The sequence below is a fragment of the Podarcis vaucheri genome, assembly GCF_965113315.1.
Source record: "Podarcis vaucheri genome assembly, chromosome: 14".
NCBI lineage: Eukaryota > Metazoa > Chordata > Lepidosauria > Squamata > Lacertidae > Podarcis > Podarcis vaucheri.
Window position 1 is genome coordinate 45,321,060 of NC_138752.1, and position 19,116 is coordinate 45,340,175.

Sequence of the window (19,116 nt, forward strand, 5' to 3'; positions counted from 1 at the left end):
TACGCCATGTGTGGAAACAACCTGTGTATACTGTCACCAAATGTTTATAGAAGCCACAGAATACTATGGCTTCCAATCATTAACATGCAGGGAAAAGACACCTTGCTAGTACTTCACAAGAATGTACATATTCGTTTCCTCCCCATACTTGTAAGGTGGTCCCTGCCTGTTTAGAGGCTTATCTAAGTCCAGCTTCCTTTCCCTACAACAGGGGTTTTCAACCCTGGGGTGTCTTGAATGATGGTTGGGTGCCATGGGCAACACTGGTCTCTGTCCCTCTTTTCTTCCCTCTCTCCTCTTATGTCCTCTTGCATGTCTGACTCCCAAAGGCTTGCACAGCTGATTGCTGCAGCAGCCCTGGCTACAAGCTTCCCAGGCGAATGGGGGCTGGCCAGGGGGGGCTGGTTGCCAGGAGCTGAGGCGGCCTCGGAGTAAGCAAGTAAGCATGTGAGGGAGCCCAGCCAGCCCACCAGCCCTTGCTGCTGGGAATGGAAAGACCAATGGGAGGCCAGGCAGGCACTGTTCTCGCCTTTCTTGTGCTTGCTGTGTGCAATGCCTGCCTGCAATGCCTGCCCACTGCTGCCATTGCTGCTTCCCAAAGTAAGGTGCTGGCCTCACATTCACCTTTCTCCAGTATCTGTCAGGCCGCTAAGGCTGGGGACATCTTCCTCCCAGCCCCTGGGGGGGCAGTGTGAGAAGGCACCTCTCTTTAGGGTGGGTGGGGAAGCTCAGAGACCGGGGGTGGTAGTGGCTACTGCCCAGGACTCCCGAGGAGAGGGGAGAGGAGGCTGAGAGAACACTCAACAAGGAAGGGTGTTCAAAAAAGGGTGTGGGGCTGCTGGCTCTGCAGGCAAGGATTGACATAACTGGCTCCTAAATCCCACAGGGGTGGAACAGAAAGAATGTAGTTGGTCAAGGGAGCCACGGACTCAAAAAGGTTGAAAACCTCTGCCCTAGAAGAATTAGCTAGAGACCTCTAGTAAGCCAAGAGGCAAGGCATGCGGACAACAGATCTCTCTGACAGCTCCCTAGAAACTGGTACAGAGGTATCTGAACCAGAAAACAGCAAGCAGTCGTGACCATAGCATTATCCTTCATGAATCTGTTCAAACCGCTTAAAAAACCATCTAAGCTAGTTGTAGCCACCACATCATTTAAAATCAAATTCTGTAAGGTAACTACAGTTGGCATTCATCCGTCTCAGGAGACAATGGAAGAGTGCACCTTCGGGGGATGAAGTCAAACCGTTGGAGAGTTACAGGGCCTGCTGTGGCTGTAGAGACTGATACAAGAGAGGCATGTTTTGTTGCAGCTAGGGCAGGGGTCTGCAACCTTTAAGACAAAAAGAGCCACTTGGACCCGTTTCCGAAGAAAAAAAACCTGGGAGCCGCAAAACCATCGCGACATTTAAAGCATGCGTGCCACTGCCCTCCGATCTGACAGTGGGCGGGAAGGTGACGTCGGGACGGTGCGTGACTAACGCACGCACCGCCCCCATGCAACGTCACAGCCAGTACAGCGCCTGCCACAGTGGGGAGTGTCGGGGTGCACAATGCGCCTCCTCCCCTCGCTAGTATCCACCCCGGAGCCGCGGCAAAGGTGTAAAAGAGCCACATGCGGCTCTGGAGCCGCGGGTTGCTGACCCCTGAGCTAGGGCAAATGAAGGTATCTGGTTGTGCTGGTGCAGGTGTACCAAGGTGTCTCTTCTTTCTGCACTCCTCCCAGCGGTCCTTCCTCCTCTGGTCACTGTTGCAGATACACAACCTGACTGATCATCTGCAGGCACTGTCGTCATCTGCAAGGGGATTCCCACATGGTGAAGTTAATGTTGCCAGACTTCATGTCACATTTGCGGACATCTTTGTAACACAGAGTTGGTCTGCCAACAGGCCTGGTGCCTGAAGCCAGCCTCCCACAGAGCATGTCTTCCATTCTGTGTAAATGACCAAGCCAGCGTAGACGTCGCTGAGACAGGAGTGCAAACATGCTAGGAATGTGAGCTTGGGAGAGCACATCTTTGTTTGAGACTGTGTCCTGCCATGTGATGCCCCAAATCTTCCTGACACAGCGCATGTGGAAGGCTTAGAGGCGTCACTCCTGGCAGGTGTAAGCTGCCCACGTCTCAGTACCATAAAGCAATGTGCTCAACACAGAAGCCTGGTAGACATTCATCTGGGCATTGATCATTAGCATCCCATTCTCCCATACCCTTTTGGAGAGGCAAGCTGTTGCTGTAGCCGCCTTGCCAATACGGATATCCAACTCAGCATAGATAACTACGCATCAACCAAGTGTCACACAGCTACGCATTATGTGAAATACATATTTTTGTCTCTACTGAAACTCCTCCCCTGCCCTTTAATTTCATTGGAGGACCCCACATTCTAATGTTAAAAGAAAAAACCCTTCTCCTTACTCACTTTCCCCCACACCATGCATAATGCTATAATTCTTGATAATGTCCTTCCTACTAGCCTTTCTTTCTAAACTAAACAACAACAATAACAATAACCACCTCCAATTCACAGGAGAGGTACTTCAGATTTGTGAACAGCATGTCAGCCTTCCCTGAATATTCTCTCGTTCTACAAATTCTAAGATTTTAACATCTTACAATGTGACAACCAGAACTGTATGCCATCCATGGTCACATCTGTATAAAGCCATAAATTAGAATTTTATTTCTGAACCTTTTTTCTTACTTTCCCAAGCATAAAATTTACCACCCGTACCACTTGCCACACATCAGTTCTCATTTGCATGCCATTCACCACAAGCAATATATCTTTCCAGTTAACTCGAGAAAAATTGTGTTATCAGCCAGTTTGGCCATCTTACTGTACTCCCTGAACCCCAGATCCTTTAAAAGGCAATGGCCCCAATACAGATGTCTGGGAAACCTCACTTCTTACTACACATTGTGAGGCTTGTCCATTTTTCCTACTCCCTACTCTCTGCTTTCTGTTCTTTAACAGTTACTAAACCATAAGAGGACCCATCCTCTTATCCATAACTGCTAAGTTTATTCAGAAGCCTTTACGTAAGGGACTTTGTCAAAAGCTTTTTGAAAGTTCAATGACTGTACAGTCTTTGGCCTGGATCACTCCTATCCACATGCTTGTTGACACTTTCAAAGAACAGTAAAAGGTTACTGAGAAGCTCTTACCTTTACTCATGTAAATAAGCATCAATCTGCAGGAAACAGGCATACAGAATTTTAAAGAAAGGTTACAGGAAGTCCAGCATTTTGAATTTTCTATTTCAAAGGTTTGAACCTTTGTGAGCCATTCTGACCCAACAGGCAGTATAGAAATGAACTGTAACAATAACAGAATGCTCTGAAGAGGGAGGAGTGTGCATGAAATAGGGCAGGTAGATTGCCAGATGAGTGCTCCTGAGCTAGTCTACCCACACCAACCAGTACATGCATAAAACTTGATGATGAGGTGTACTATCAATGTCACAAGCACTAAACAACAAGCCACCCAGAGTACATTTATGCAACCTCATTCCTTATGACATTTAATCTTTATAACTGCCTGATTTCTTTTAAGCATTTCCCAATAATATTTAAATTTTCTTGGTTTGCAGTGATAGCAATCTCTGGTAAGATACTTTGCATTTTCATTGCAACAAAATATTGAGAAATGCAATTTCCTCTGGGGTTCTGTTGCTCTTGTGGACAATAACTGGATTACCTGCAATATATGAACAATTACACTTCAAACCACCCTCTTCCAAAATAAAAGGATTGTGATCATTTCTTACATTGCCTCTTCAGTCTGTAACAATTACTATACTTTCAGGTGATTGGGGGGGGGGGTAGGGGGAGAATCAGACTTGCAATACTGGGATATTCAAAAATTCAGATTTAAGAAACACTTATGCACAGCTAAGCAGGACATAGGAATTCAGCTCTCGGATAAAGAATAGGGAAAACCTGTTATACAAAATGGGCTTTGTTAACAGTTTCAAGTAATAAAAAGTTGATCATGTAATTTCCTGTTCATAAGAATCAATCAAAATTTTAAGATAATCAATGTATTACTGGACATTTCGAAACGGCAAACTTTCTTCCAAAATTGAACAATAGGGCCTGTAGATATTTTTAAGAAGCTGATGGACCAAACATGACAGACATAAACATAATGTCTCTAGCTTGCCAGGGGGGTGGGGGGGGAAGATTGAGAGAACACCCTCTGCCACCATTGCCTTCCCAGTCCCACTTCAACACCCCTTTTGCAGAACACAGCTGGCTCTAGGGAAAAGGGCCATCTTGAATACTCTCCCCGCCCCCAACGGTAAGGGAAAGAGCAAACAGCAGAATGTACAGCAGCACAGGAGAGAAAGGAGGATGGGTGAAGAAGGACTGTTTAGCCAAAGGAGGATGAAACTCTCCCCTCCAACCTACCATCTGCCCCCAACACTCCACCTGTGAAATTTCATGCGCCTTTGGGAAACCTATAATAGAGTCTACACAAGGAAATATACAAGCCTAGAATGTGACAGATAAAGAAATAATGAGGTAAAGGGGAGGAAAGCATTTCTTCTCAATTATTTCTTACCAAAAAGGATTAAAACAGATTCACTAATGCCTACTGCAGGCAAGCCATGTCGTCTGAATAGCCAACAATATATACAAACAAACACATGTGGAGGGGCTGTCCAAATAACAGCAATTTGTATCTGTATGCAATGCCGATGAATCAGTATGTAAGATAATACACTGAGAAATTGTTGGAAGCAGGTATGTATCCCCACTTCCCTCAAGAAAAGTACTTTAGTGGAAGAAATCATTTTTTTTCCTGTCAAATGTAGCCCTAAACCCCCAACTCTCTGGGCACATAGTTTTAGATACTTTTAAATCTTGACACAGACAAAATTTGAAGGCTCAGTAGAAGACATTATTAAAAAACATGCCTTCAGAAATAAAGATCAGTCATTTCCCCTTATGCTTTGAATTTCAGGAGCTCCCCCCCCCCTTGCTATGGCACAGAAGCTTTCATGGAGTCAAAAGACTTTTCAGAGGCACTAAGGGTTGAATTTAATGTCTTCCATCTACATGTACATTGCAGGTTGCCAGATGGAGCAATCCTCCTTTCCCTCCATGCACCGTTCAGGGGGTCCTCCTGACACACACACCTGAGGCAATTTGGGAAGGCACAGGACTAGAAGAGAAGGGAAAGTCCATGTGCAGGGCTTCCATTAGAAGGCTGATTAGGTGAATCTCTCCCTAAATATTTTTAAGGGCAGCAGAACACAGTGTGGTAAACTGCAAATCTCAAAATAAAACTTTCAGCAATCAGTTAAACCATCTCCAAACAACTTGACCATTCTTGGGGTACATGCACATACCATCCCTGCTATTCAGTATGGATGGAGCTTCTGTTTTCTATTATATGTTAACTATTTCTTTGAACCTACATCGTGTATTTTATGCATTGTGACTTGCTTGTATTTCTGTTGATTATAGTTTGATAATTATTTATTGTACTTTCTAAATTTCTATTTAATTATTATTTGCTGATATTTTGAGAGTCAATTTTATTGTGTACAGTACTATTATATTCTAATGGATTGTTGAATGTTACTTTATTTTATATAAGTTGTTTATTTTAAACCTATGTTTTATTATGGTGTTTTTTCTATTGGATTGGATTATTATGTGACCTTTGATGTATATTTTGTTGTTGTAAACCACCTTGTGTATAGCAATATAGAAAAGCGGTATACAAATTAAAAGTGGAATGAAATGAAATACATTTTAGCCACACAACCCCAAAGTTACACATGTGAAACTTTTTCATTATTTATGCAATAGGCTTCTAGAAACAGACATTTCAAAACATTAACACAGTATGGCAAAAGCAAGTATGAAGCTGAGGGGAAACTTGTTTCCATATATGTAGGTTGAAAATGTGCAGTATTATTTATAAAGAGCCAGCAACTAAGGACTATACAAAGAGAGGCAAGCCCTGCCCACAATTATACAGACAAATAAGAACAGGAATTGTAACACCAGAAAGGAGCCAAAAGAGATACCGGGTTAGCAGAGAGGATTGATTTAAAATGACAAGATGTTTGATTTAAATCACATTTCCACCGATGCTTCCTGTCTTTTCATATATTTGTACAATGGTGCAAATCTGACCACTAAATCATGTTAATTGACACTGTTTCTCACAATCTTATATGAATACAGGAACCTGTACACTGGGAAATTTCATCTTTTCTTCTTTCTAGTGTTGTTCTTTTCTTTTCCACTCTGCCTTGGTCCACCCCCACCCTCAAAAACCAAAACAGCAAAACAAGAATGAAACATATACTGGACTGATATGTAAAAATAAGATAGGGGCAAAGTAGAGTAGCTAATTTTCATCAGATCAAAATTAAATACCTATGGTTTGTAAATATTCATATTTGAGAAACCATCTGGAAGAGTCATTGATTCAGTTTAGAAATTAACTGTAAGGCTAACAAGTTTAAATCAAGATTTAATATTAACTTAATTAGTATTTGAGAAGCTTTGTATATGAAAAAAAGCTTTGGGGGAAAAAATCTAATTTTAAATATAAGAAACTATTTTTAAAAACATTAAATTTTATTCACCCTGTTGGGTAGGTCTGAAGAAAAGGAGATTAACAACAAAGAAAGTGACATGGATCTCTGAAAATGCTTATCTTTGCCCCTTATTTCTTGGGAAATAGATGAATAAACCTTAGAGTCTATCTTCATCAATGAACCACCAGAATGAAGCAGATGTGTAGGTGTCAGCAAAAGTTGAAGTGATGAAAAATAAACAAAGGTGATATACTGTAAAAAAAAAAAAAGGTAGAGTAAGAGGAGACAGACTAAAGGAAGTTAGGAGAGAGAGAAGAATATGACTAAAGTGAGAAACAGAAGAGCAAAGATAGAAGAAGTAGTTGAAGACAGAAAAAGACAACTACAACAGCTGGTCTTGTTCGCACATAACACAGAGCCAAATCATGGTTTAATGAGAACAAGCCAGTGTGTGAGTTTCCACTTTCTTCCTCCTCTGGTTCTGCTGCTGCTGTGCTACCTAAAACTAAGCCATAATTTGGCTTAGTGAGACATACAAGCCCAGGTTTGAGAGTTGTCTCCCCAAAATAAACCATGAACCCAGGCTCACATGTAATGCCAAGTGTTGAAACAGATAGTCCTATCTGAGGACTTTGATTCTTTTGGAAAATGCCAATGAGACACTGTGCCCCATAAGTGCTGAATGTAACCCTCATCTTGACATCAACATAGAAAACTGGGCACTCAATGGTTCTCGACTCAGTTGCCATTAAGTCAGGCACTTGGCTGAGGTCAGCGTACATGCTGCTTACAAATGTTTACAGACGCAACTGCAATGACAATAACCACAAATGCCAAATTACTAGGATTATTTTACAGGAGGTACTTTTGCTGAGTCACATGGAAGGTTCTAACTCGGAATTTATTTATTTTTAAAATTAGGTCTATAAAGGGCTTTTATAAACCTGTGAGGTACGGTTGACCCTAATGTCATTTGTAGCAATGTTAAAAGAGAGAGTAATCGGTCTATGATGAAAACGAACAAAAACTTCTTGTCATGCCCCATGATCCTTTCCCATGAGACTAGGAAAAAACAGGTTAAACATCTGCAGACATGACAATAAACAAATAAATTCAAACAGCATTTTGCTACTTTGACCCTAGCAACTTGTGTGCATGTTGTTTCAGCTTTGTCGGTCATTCCACAATATGAGTCAAATTGCCCCCAAAAGATGAATGAATTAAAAGCACTGAATTGCCATAAAACAAAGGATGGGGCACTGAAGTATTACATGGCATAGCTATGCACTATGTGGAGCATGAAGACTGGCACAAAAATTCTTTCGAATATTGTCGAGTGTTGTCTAGATGCATTTAATTCCACCTGACGGCAGAGGGTCAAATTCCCTCGGTGCAAGGCAGCTTGCAATGTGAGCTGCTTTGATGGGGCTATACAGCTCTCAAAGACTGTAGATTGTTAGACAGACTTTTCACAGGTAAATGCAGAGATATCTTTTGTGCAAGTTGTGCACAGAAATGCTTGCTGCTGCAATCTGTAGCTCAGGGTAGTAATGCCACACTGGAATCAGAAGGAAAATAAAGCAGGGTAACTGTGTTCCCCTCTTAAAGCCGCACACAGAGGAATATACAGGAAGTAGCAGCTCTTTTGGAACTCCTCCTTCCCAAAAAACACGAGGATGATGGGGCAAGCAAGTGTGCACTCAGCCCCACAAATCCAACCGTGATTAGTGCTGCAAGTCCATTGCCAGAGGTGCTCAATCTACACAGGTCTTGGCTGGTGATAAAGGTACTATTTGCTTTAAGACCTACCGGTATCTGTTCTTGGGACTTTAACATAGGAACACATCCAATCTCAAGAAACCTGAGTCTATCCCATAGTTTGAGAATGACTGGGCTAACTTTTAAAGAGCTTGTAAAGAGAAATTAAAGGATAAGTGATTGAAAACAGAATAAGGACCAATAATTGAACACAGCTGCATCACCCACAATACTCATGAAAAATGAAAGGGCATTTTTTCAAAATTGTGTATACTGAGTGACACACCAACACACACACACACGCACACACACTCCAAAATCACTTTTGTATTTTTGGCAGAAGCTCTAATCAACCCTGCGCTTACCATCATGTAACTTTGCAGTGCATGTGGAGTTCTAGCCAGATTGCCATAACGAAGCTTGGGGTGCCTGTTCCTACTGCCACTGAACCTTTGCTCCACCACCCTGCCAACTCATAGCTTAGAGGAGGCACAGGAAAGTTATTGTTCATTAGCTCCTGCAACACTGATAGCAAGGACAGTTAAATATTCTCATACAACCCCAGTCATTCCAGACAACCGACCATGCTTGTAGGGACTGATGGAAACTGTAGTTCAGTAATATCTGGAGAGCCAAAGATTCTCCAAACATGCTCTATACAGTGTTATGTAGAATCTACATCATAGGTCGGCAAACTAAGGCCCAGGGCCTGGATAAGGCCCGCCAGGGTCGTAAATCCAGCCCGCGGAGCTTGCCGCCCGCTCGGTTAGGTTTAGCTCCAGGTTTAGCTCTGCGGAGAGGTACTTTCCCAGGACTACAAATCCCAACATGCTCTGAGGTTGCTCGGACTTCCATGACGCTGGCCAATCCGAAGCCTTAGCAACCTCAGGCCTCCCCTCCACTGCCGGTTTGATGCAAGCTGGTGGCGAATAGCGACCTTTCCCGAGGCTTGCTGCTCCAATTGGGGCGAGGAACAGGGCATGCTAGCTCCGAGAAGTGAGGAGGAGAAGTGAAGGGGTGAGGAGAGAGTCTGCGAGGAGGGAGGAAGAGGAAGAGGACTCCTCTGTGCTGCTCGGCAGTGGCACATTAGCAGCATGGTCATGGACACCCCGGGGTAGGGGCCCTTCCCGGTGGGGTGGCTGTGGCCCCTCCATGCAAGCTGACCCAGCGCCGGCAGGGTGCCCCCTCCCCAGCTTAGCCTGCTCTGTCTGAACACGGTGAGTGGAGGTATCTCAGCCGCTCTGTCTCCGAAGGAAGGAGGGAGGGAAGGCGTGTGTGTGTGCGGATGCACACTGGCCAGCCACAAGTTCTGAGGGACAATGAACCAGCCCCCTGCAGAAAAAGTTTGCTGACCCCTGATACATGCACTGAAGAAGCTGGGTTTTGCTCACCTATCCTGCTCTTAGATTGTCCAGCTGTTTCCATTCTGAACTCAAATAGTCCCAAATCCATGAGTTTTGTTACCCTCTGAAAACTGGGGATATTTTTGTATTAATTGGGCTCTTGAAAAAATGTCAGGTGTGCCTTATTAGGTGGGGCATGTAATTGCAATCCTTTCCCCATCCACACAAAACCTTTAGACAGTTATAGTCAATTCTACACAGGGCACAAATGACTGACAGGCAGATCATCCATTATTTAAAAAGGGTCCAGAAGTAAAATTGTTTTATGCAAATCCTCTTTTCCTGGAAACTTCTAGTCATACCTGCCTTTCAAATTAGCCCTTCTTTAGGTCTAAAGTGAACATACAAATGATTAAAGGATAGAAATATGAAATAACCAAATTATATAATCAGTGAAGAAATGCAGAAATCTGAAGAATTCCTTTTGAAGTCTGTCACAAGCTGAAGCAGGAAAAAAAAGAGCCACATGTTACACTACAGTCATAAAGTTAAGCAAACACTCTGATTTGGCTGTGTGATTTGTACCCGCACAACTCACTTGTAATGGAAACTGCAGGATTTGAAACAGGATAAGCAAAACTCCAGAAGCTTTTTAGATTTTCTCCTATTGAGTCATTACATTTTCACACATTTGCTCCTTAGGATTAGTGTAAATAGAACTCAAGTCTCCTGCTCTGAAGACTTCCAATGAAGATTCATTGTCTTAAGTATTTTAAGTGACAGGGGAGAGGACTGAAGTCAAAGTGCAGTCAAAATAATGGGGCAGATCAGAAAACAATAGAAAACAGATATGTGTTTAAACCTTGAAAAGGAAAAATGTTATACTGAAACATGGATACTGAACACAGTACTGTAGAATGGCATGGAAACAGAAGACTCTTGCTTACCTATGGTGCAGTTTGTAGTTATTTTTCTCCGCTTGGGGTTGTGTCGAAGCAGCTCTAACTCTCGTTTGGTTGGCTCCCACGTTGAATACTTCTCTCCAATACCTGAGCAATGAAGAGAAATAGATATGTACTTCAGAGGGTTGCTTGAAAAAGAGCTACAAGGGTACACTGAAACGTAAACTGTACCATCCATTAAGCTGGATTCCCCATACATATTACCCCAACAGTAGGCTTGCTTTTCTCTATAGTTCAGAAAGGCAGCAATTGACCTTCACACTATGTTCCCATAAACATGTACTAAAAGCACACAAAGGCAGCTACTTGTATAGAATTCCTACCCGTTTCCAAGTAACAGTTCTCTCTCTACTCTCCACCCGCAACAATGGGCGAAAAAACCTTCAATTAAAATCACAACAACAGATTGCCCTTCATGTGGGAATTTGTTTCGAGCACCCACCATTCTTTTTGGGTTCACAGAGGTCATTCTGCCAGCACAACTACTCATTGAAGCTAAATACAAATGGGCTCAAAAACAGCCCCACTGTGTCCAGCTCTGTTCAATAAAATATAGCAAATACAGCAAAAAAGCAACCCAACTTCTTAGACAAGCTACACACCTATGTTTAAAAGACATAACATAGAATCAGATATGTAAGATGGGATACCAAATAGTGTATTTCCAAAGAGAGAGAGAGAGAGAGAGAGAGAGAGAGAGAGAGAGAAAGAAAGAAAGAAAGAAAGAAAGAAAGAAAGAAAGAAAGAAAGAAAGAAAGAAAACAAACACATTTTGGGATGTATATATCAAGGAACACCTTGTATTTCCTTGAAATTGTCACTGCAGACTGGATCTCCAGAAATATATGTCAGGACCCAAAGAACCATAAATTAAGTTATATGACCTGAAGGCAGCTTTAGATTCATCCTTCTCAAAGAATAGTCCCCTATGGATGGTAAAACAGCTTTGAAACAGAGACGTTTCAAAGGCCATTCTGCTGATCAGTATTCAAAGAGAAATCAAAAGATTTAATCTGGCTAGCATGAACCCCTTGGGTGAGTCGAAGCAGCTCTTTGGGTTCCAGGCTTCAGTTAATCTACATGCTCCTGAAAAATATTTAGATGCACTGATTTTAATGTCTTAGGGCAGTTATCACTTCTCAACAAGAACAATAAATAAATAAATACCACCCTTATCTCAAAGAGCTATAGCTGAAAATTTGTCATTCCAACAAAACAATAATGCTTGTGAGGAAGAAAAGCCACAGTTTGAAGAGATTGTTCTTTAGAAAGGATGCTAGCAAAATGGACTAGATGCAGGAACCAAGTGCGCAAGATTTTTAGTTTGAGATACTAAGGGACCAATAATGATCTAAGAAGCAAATCAACAGAGAAATGTGCAAGACTGGCTACTGTTAATCATAAAAGAATTTGGGTACTATTATGAAATGCACTATTGTAAAAACGAGCTTTAAAGCCAATTAAAGTTCATCTTGTTCTGTGTGGAATGCATATTGCTCATAGTGGTAGTACAGAAAGCAATCAAGCAAATGCATTGTGCAAGACCAGGGTAAAACGGGTGGTAAGCATGTATAGCAGGCTTCCTCAAACTCAGCCCTCCAGATGTTTCTGGCTACAACTCCCATGATCCCTAGCTAGCAGGACAAGTGGTCAGGGATGATGGGAATTGTAGTCTCAAAACATCTGGAGAGCCAAGTTTGAGGAAGCCTGATGTATCGTGTGCTGTGAAGTGTAATAGTTATTTGATATTCCATTTTTTAAAAATGTTTTTAAAAATATTTTTATTCCAATATTTTTTCATGGTTGTTTTTTTAATTTAACTTGTGCACCACATTGGGTGCCATTTTTATGGCAGAGAATATGGCCAAAAAGAACTCCACATAAGTGATCTTCCAATAAATGGAATGTTCCTCATGTGAAATTCAACAAAGCATACATCCCATCATCATCTTTTTCTCCTAACAATTGAAGAGAATAAGAAAAATAAATATGACCCACAAAAATAAAGGGAAAACTAATTTCCATGAAATATTGGGCTAGGTGGCTACAGTACAGTGTTTCAGTACATTATACAGTCTGCATTTGCAATGATGAATGAGGTACCATTACAAATACGTACCTACAACACAACTACTTAGCCAGATGCTTCTTGCTGGCATCTTCACTACAGCATTTAAAATTGTCCATAAGCACATATACTACAGAAACTCATCTGCTCCCACAACCCAATGCTGCTTTAACTAATTGAAAACATTATAAATCTAATATTAAGTTATGCTACAGTTAGCATGAAGGAGTTAACCTGTTTATCAGCCTGTTAAAGAGGCTTCAGAACAAAAATTATAAACAAATATTCAGTATGTAAGGAAAGCATGTATTAGGGCAAATCAAAGAGAAATAGGCATACACGTTTGTGTGGATTAGTGCCCAATTACTTAACAGAAACAATTGGTCAGCTCAGTAACAGAAAAATAACCACACAGTTATTTACATGGACAAATATTTAGAGCAAAACAGCTTGGGTTTCTAGTTCTCTTTAGAAAATGAGTTTTGTTCAGTTTTAGAGTGCAAGCCAACTGTAATGGCACCTTAGGTGGTCTCCTATTTCTCTCGGGAAACACTTAAAACAAAACAAGGTGCCACTCAAATAGGTAAGAATGCTGATGCCAATATTTTAGCAGATATACAACTGCTTTTTCAGCACATGGTCTGTTGTGACATAAAATTAGGTGGATTAATATAATGACAACAGTAGTGACTAACCTAAAACTAGAATCACAGAAACTGACAGACTGAAAATGATCAAAGAATACTGTAAGCTCAGTACTCTCCAATTGCCAGTGGCTGCTTCAGACAGAGACTTTTAGTAGTGTTAACCACTGAAGCATTCAGGGATTGGTTCTACAAATTTACAGAATTTAAAAGGAATATAGAGATAACTGTGTGTAGCTAAGGTTTTTCTTCTAAATGATAAAAACACCACACTTTGAATATAAAACTGTCATTTTGCAACGTAAAATCAGAGTTGGAAGGGACCTTGAAGGACATCCAATCCAAACCCCTGCTCAGTGCAGGGTCTGCAATGAAGGATGAGACTCTAGCATCCATGGAAAATGCCTATCCACAGAAGGACAGCCATCATCCTCAAGGCAGCCTGCTGCACTGTTGAACAGCTCTTACTGCTTAATAGTAGCAAAGCATTCACAGAGCTCTCCCTGAGCATTCCAAACAGTTCCAATGTATTAGGAAAGCTAGTTCAGCATAGTGGATAAAGGGCAAGACTTGGATTGGAGAGACCTAGGTTCAAATCTCACCTAAGCAATTATGCCCACTGGGTCACCTTATGGGTTAGTTAGACAAATAGTCTTAATGGGCTATAAAAAGCTTCCTCTATAATTTATCATTACAACCTTAAATTAGATGAGTATTATCCTCATACCGCAGGTAGGTGTTGAGAGACAGCAGCTTAATGGAAGCCCTAGTCTTATGCTTAGATGATTAGATCACACTCTTTACCACTACACTAACATTCTACATTCTCATGTGCTTCAATTCTAATTCTTAAAATACTATTATACCATCGTGCAGCCAGTAATATAAAAATATAGTATTTACTTGAATAAAAGTGCATTTTTTTGGCCAATATCAGCTGAAGTCTAAGTAATATTTACACCTATATTCCATACAAGCATTAATGAGACATGGCTGCATGTCTAGTATTGGGCTATCAATGCCAGACTACAAGTCACCAATTTATATATTTTGTCCAGTGCAGCTGTTTTGCTCTTTCAATTTAATTACTTCTTGGGCCAAAGACAAGCGCATATTAACACATTTAACAGGTTATTTGATTACCATACACAGAACACAAGGTTTAAAAACACCTTCACAAATATTTATTGTTGAGTATTCTTCAGCACTGTTAGTTACCTTAAAATGAATTTTGCATGAAACATTGTATGCTATGATTTTCTTGTTCTCAAATCCACCACTCTCCCCCCCCCCTTTCTCTGCCTGAACTACTTCAAAATATTAGTAGTCACAATTTTGGAGATTGACACAGAGGTTCTTTTAAAAATGCTTCAATTTGGCCAGAACAATGTTTAGTTTTGCTTTCCTCTCAAAAAACGAAAGGCATATTTTGGAGTAGGTCAACCATAGAAAGTTCATGCAAAGGTTTACCACCCTTTACCTCCTGATACACATTCTCAATAACAAGAAAGCAATCTATAAATGAAAAAGCGGCATTGTAAACCATGATTCTTGTCTTAAAATGGCAGATAATCAGCAAAGGGACGCTTGTTAGTGAAATGCGTCGCCAGGTCACACTTCTTACCTGTCATTGTACACTGGTAGTGAGAAACCATTGTTGGGGTGAAGGCTAAAAAAGAAAAAATTAGGGAAAGCAAACTGAATAACAAAACAAATGTGTGTACATATACTTGTGTGTAAATAGTTACAGATATACATACTATATGTGTAAACAGAGTGTGTGCTTATAAAGCTGGCACATTCTATGAGATAATCACACAGGGATAGAGGTGACACTTTGTAGGAAGGGAACAGATTTCTTTTCTGCTATGCTTAAAAGTAGATTTATTCTATCTTATCCTTAACTTTGCACAATCACAAGAGAAGGGGTTACTTCACTGAAAGTAAATTTTAAAAGTGTAGGTTGGCTGAAATTTTATGAGGTGTGCATGTTAAGCAGTCTAGCCTCTGAAGATAAATAATCTCTACATTTGTTGCTCCTACAACTTGCATTGGTACCCCATTTCCCTATTATTGATTTCTACCTTTTGATGGGTGGGAGGGCCAGGTATAACTACGAATGAAAGCGAGCATTCTTTCAGCAGATACTTAAATAAAATCAAACCTTGTAGCTTCCAAGCCTTCCGTTGTTCTTCTTTGGCAATTTGTTCCATATCTTTGTCGTATATGTAATCTTGACACATAAAGCAGTATATACCCCCATACAAAAGGTCTATGGCTGCAGAAACATAAGGTGGTTGGGAAGGGGGTTGGAGAGAGAAACACACAAAAATTTAAAATTTAAAAATGTAGGCATTGGCTTCCATAATAGCATCTACACACATATCCCCTGACCTCAAAAGGGGTAAGAACAAAAATACCAAATGTTACTATGCCACATGATACTTTTAACGCCAACAACCTTTTCTACAAACAAGTATTCTCAGACAAATTAAGGAATGAACATTTAAAATATATTTCTCAGATTCTCCTGGTAGTTAAAATTATTCCGCAATTTGCTGGTGGTTTTGCTGTTATCCTATGTAAAATTTAAGAGAATCCATGAGCCTTGGACCAATGTTTTTATGGTGCTGACAAGCACTACATCTGTGCTTTTTACTGTACAGTCCATCACTGTTCGGGGTGGTGGTTTGGGGTGGGAAACTCATGTAAAATCAAGCAAATGCAAGAAGATCCGTTTTAATTCTACTGGATACGACTTTCATCCAGACACTATGGAAAAGCAAATAATTTGTTCAAACGTGTGCTCTCTTTCTCTCTTAGTCTGGGGAGGGGTGTAGCAACCAGAGCAGTTGTTGCCCACAGTATTCTGTTCAAAATGTTCTAAATATTCTAAATGTGCCCACATGTCCACAGATGTCAATAAAATATTTACAGCTAACAATGTGGGTGTACATTTCTGGAACAATGCAGAATGAATAGTCCACCACCTAGAAAATGCTTCCCAAACTTTTTTGGCTACTACTCCCCTTGGTTCCAATAAACTCATCCCCAGTGCTTTCTACCCCACCCTATAAAAAGCTTTATTCAAAATAGTGGTTTGCATGACCTACTAAGGAACATTAACAACACAATTAAATTAAATTCAAAACAGTAACAACTGCACATTTGTTCCAAGTCCAATTTAAAATCTTTAATTTAATTAAATCAACAAAATTAATGAACTTGATCCAGCGATACCAGCTTCTCAAAGTCTGGTAGTCATTTACACCTCCAGCCCCCACTGCCACACTATCTTAGCGACCCCAGTTAGAGTAACTGGACATGAGAAGGAGTGATTAATGCATATCAGTTCAGCAGACTTAGTCTGTGACTCATCAATCTGTTGGTGTTCCTTGCTTGGTATTACGTCTTGTATTGCTGAGTTTATTTAGAGCACGGGTGTCAAACATAAGGCCCGCGGGCCAAATCCGGCCCGCCAGACCTCGTCATGTGGCCCGTGTAGCTGCCGCCAGCCACCAGCCTTCACCTTTTATTCTCGCTTTTTTTTTTTACACAAGAAAGCCACCTCTTCAGCGCATGCGCGGCAGCCTACAAGCCAGAGAACGTCTGCCCTCTAGCGGCGCCAGCCGTTCTACACAGGAAACCTCCCCTTTACATGCATTCAGGAAACCTCCACTTGTTTTTATATTGAGCACATGCCATCCTGTGATGTGACAGATCCAACGGCTGCCTGAACCCTTCTCTCCTGTACTGTAAGTCCTACAGATACAACCGGCCCTTTGAGGGTGACCAAACTGCTGATGCGGCCCCCGATGAATTTGAGTTAGACACCCCTGATTTAGAGCAAGGGAGATTTTTTTGTACTTGTATGTATCTGTATCTGCAAAAGCATAAAAACTATGTCCAGAACTGTTTTCCTGATCTTCTGCAACAGAAAACTATTTGGACCTTAAGCTCCTTCCTTGTGGTGAATGGTACTGGGAGCAACTTCCTCTGTGAATCATATCAGATTCTCAACAATATTTTGCTATCCCAATCCTCAAACAGCTCTTGATATCATATACTTCTTTAGTGTTCTTATGTGAACTTCAAAACCTACAGGGCATTCTTATACAAAACAGATTCAATCTAATTAATCAGCTGGTTTTTATCTGCTAATACTTACTTCTTGCTGAAAAGGGAGGTTCCAAAGTTGCCCTCTAAAGATGCACTGAACTCCAAAAACAGAGCCAAATCAGTCTCTTCCCAATAAAGACAACGCAAGCTATTTACATTTTTTACAGATATTATATACAGAAATCCTTAAGAAATTTCAGTTCAGACTGATGTAAGACACATAAAAAAATTTCTTGCATCAGTTCCACATCCTAATTTGGCTTAGATAGGTGCCACACTGACCCATAAAAGATGAGTACCAGGATTTCAAACCTCCCATGGGTGGCTGCCAGTGTGTTCTGTCTCATTTTACAGATAAATGCCCTCAGCTGATAATTAAGTTGACAGGGCTAAAAACAGATACAGTGGTACCTCGGTCTACAAACAGCCCTGTAAATGAACTATTCGGTATATGAACTCTGCAAAACCGGAAGTAGGTATTCCGGTTAGCGAACTTTACCTCGGTCTACTAACAGAAGCCGAACGGTGGAGGGGCACCAGCGCTGGGAGGCCTCATTAGGGAAAGCACGCCTCACTTTAAGAACGGCTTTGGTTTAAGAGCAGACTTCCGGAACGGATTAAGTTCGTAAACCGAGGTACCACTGTATCTAATTCACACATGCCAGAGGTACAGTAAGCCTCCTCCATCAGAACAAACCAGGTTGACTTGAATGCAATGCCTGCATGTAACAAGAGCTAAATGAACCTCAAGATACAAGTCCAAGCTATTATAACCTCCTTTTTTCTCATTTTGTTTTGAAATAGAATGTGAATCACAAATATCCAATTTCAAATCTTCAGGTATAGCAGCCCTGAATTCTGAAGGGCTTAATGTATGCGAGGGTTCAGAGCAGTATCTGAAAATATCTTAAATTAGATTTCCCAAACCACATTTTGAGAGAAGCTGTTCTTCCAACAAAGCCAATACACAGTGTTTTAACGGTGGCCAGATACCTTTCATAAACTTTATCTTTAAAATAGACCATTGAAAGAAGTACCACTACAGGCATTCCAAGTGTAGATTGCTGTTACTTCTCAACATTAGTAATCATTATAAGACTAACCAAAGTAAGTTAGGGATATTATGTATCTTAAATCTTAAAAGATGACTATAGTAACTAACCTACAAACTAAGGTTCCTATTCCTACCATTCTTGCTTATTATCAGTGTAGATTTAAAAAATAAAATGCCAATTTTAACTGTTGCATAGAATATGGTACTTGCTTATATAACAGTTACATACAAATTAACTGTTGCCATAGCAATAGGGTGGGTGGATGTTAGGAGCCTCATAAAGTGATATCTGAATGTTATATTTTAAAATAGTCAGACATTTTCAAGTGAATTATCATAGCCCTTTATATATACATTATACTACAACTTTATATTAAATCAAGGAAACCTCTGCAATTAGTTTAAATTTAAAAACAGAAGTCAATTATTACAAAGTCCTCCAGTATGTTATATGCAGTATGTGGAGATTTGAAGAAAAAATTGGATATTTATGGCTCTCATTTTATTATAATCCTGCCTCATGAAGAATTTTCAAAACAAGTTGGAACAAAACAAGATGGAAAGGTGGAACAAAGGCTGTTTTTTAGCTTGCAATTACTTTAACTTC

The 19,116-nt window shown here is 40.7% G+C and overlaps 1 protein-coding gene across 3 annotated transcripts in view; it reads right to left on the reverse strand.

Moving 5' to 3' along the window:
* USP22 (ubiquitin specific peptidase 22) overlaps window positions 1-19,116 on the reverse strand; it is a 102,319-nt gene that overhangs the window by 45,264 nt on the left and 37,939 nt on the right. For 2 of the 3 annotated variants that reach the window (XM_082199776.1, XM_082199778.1), the window contains exons 3-5: window positions 15,501-15,614; window positions 14,961-15,005; window positions 10,610-10,711 (exon numbers count right to left, since the gene is read on the reverse strand). In XM_082199776.1, coding sequence (XP_082055902.1) covers window positions 10,610-10,711; window positions 14,961-15,005; window positions 15,501-15,614 — 261 coding nt within the window. The remainder of the gene's footprint in view (window positions 1-10,609; window positions 10,712-14,960; window positions 15,006-15,500; window positions 15,615-19,116) is intronic. The other variant, XM_082199777.1, reaches the window with a different exon arrangement.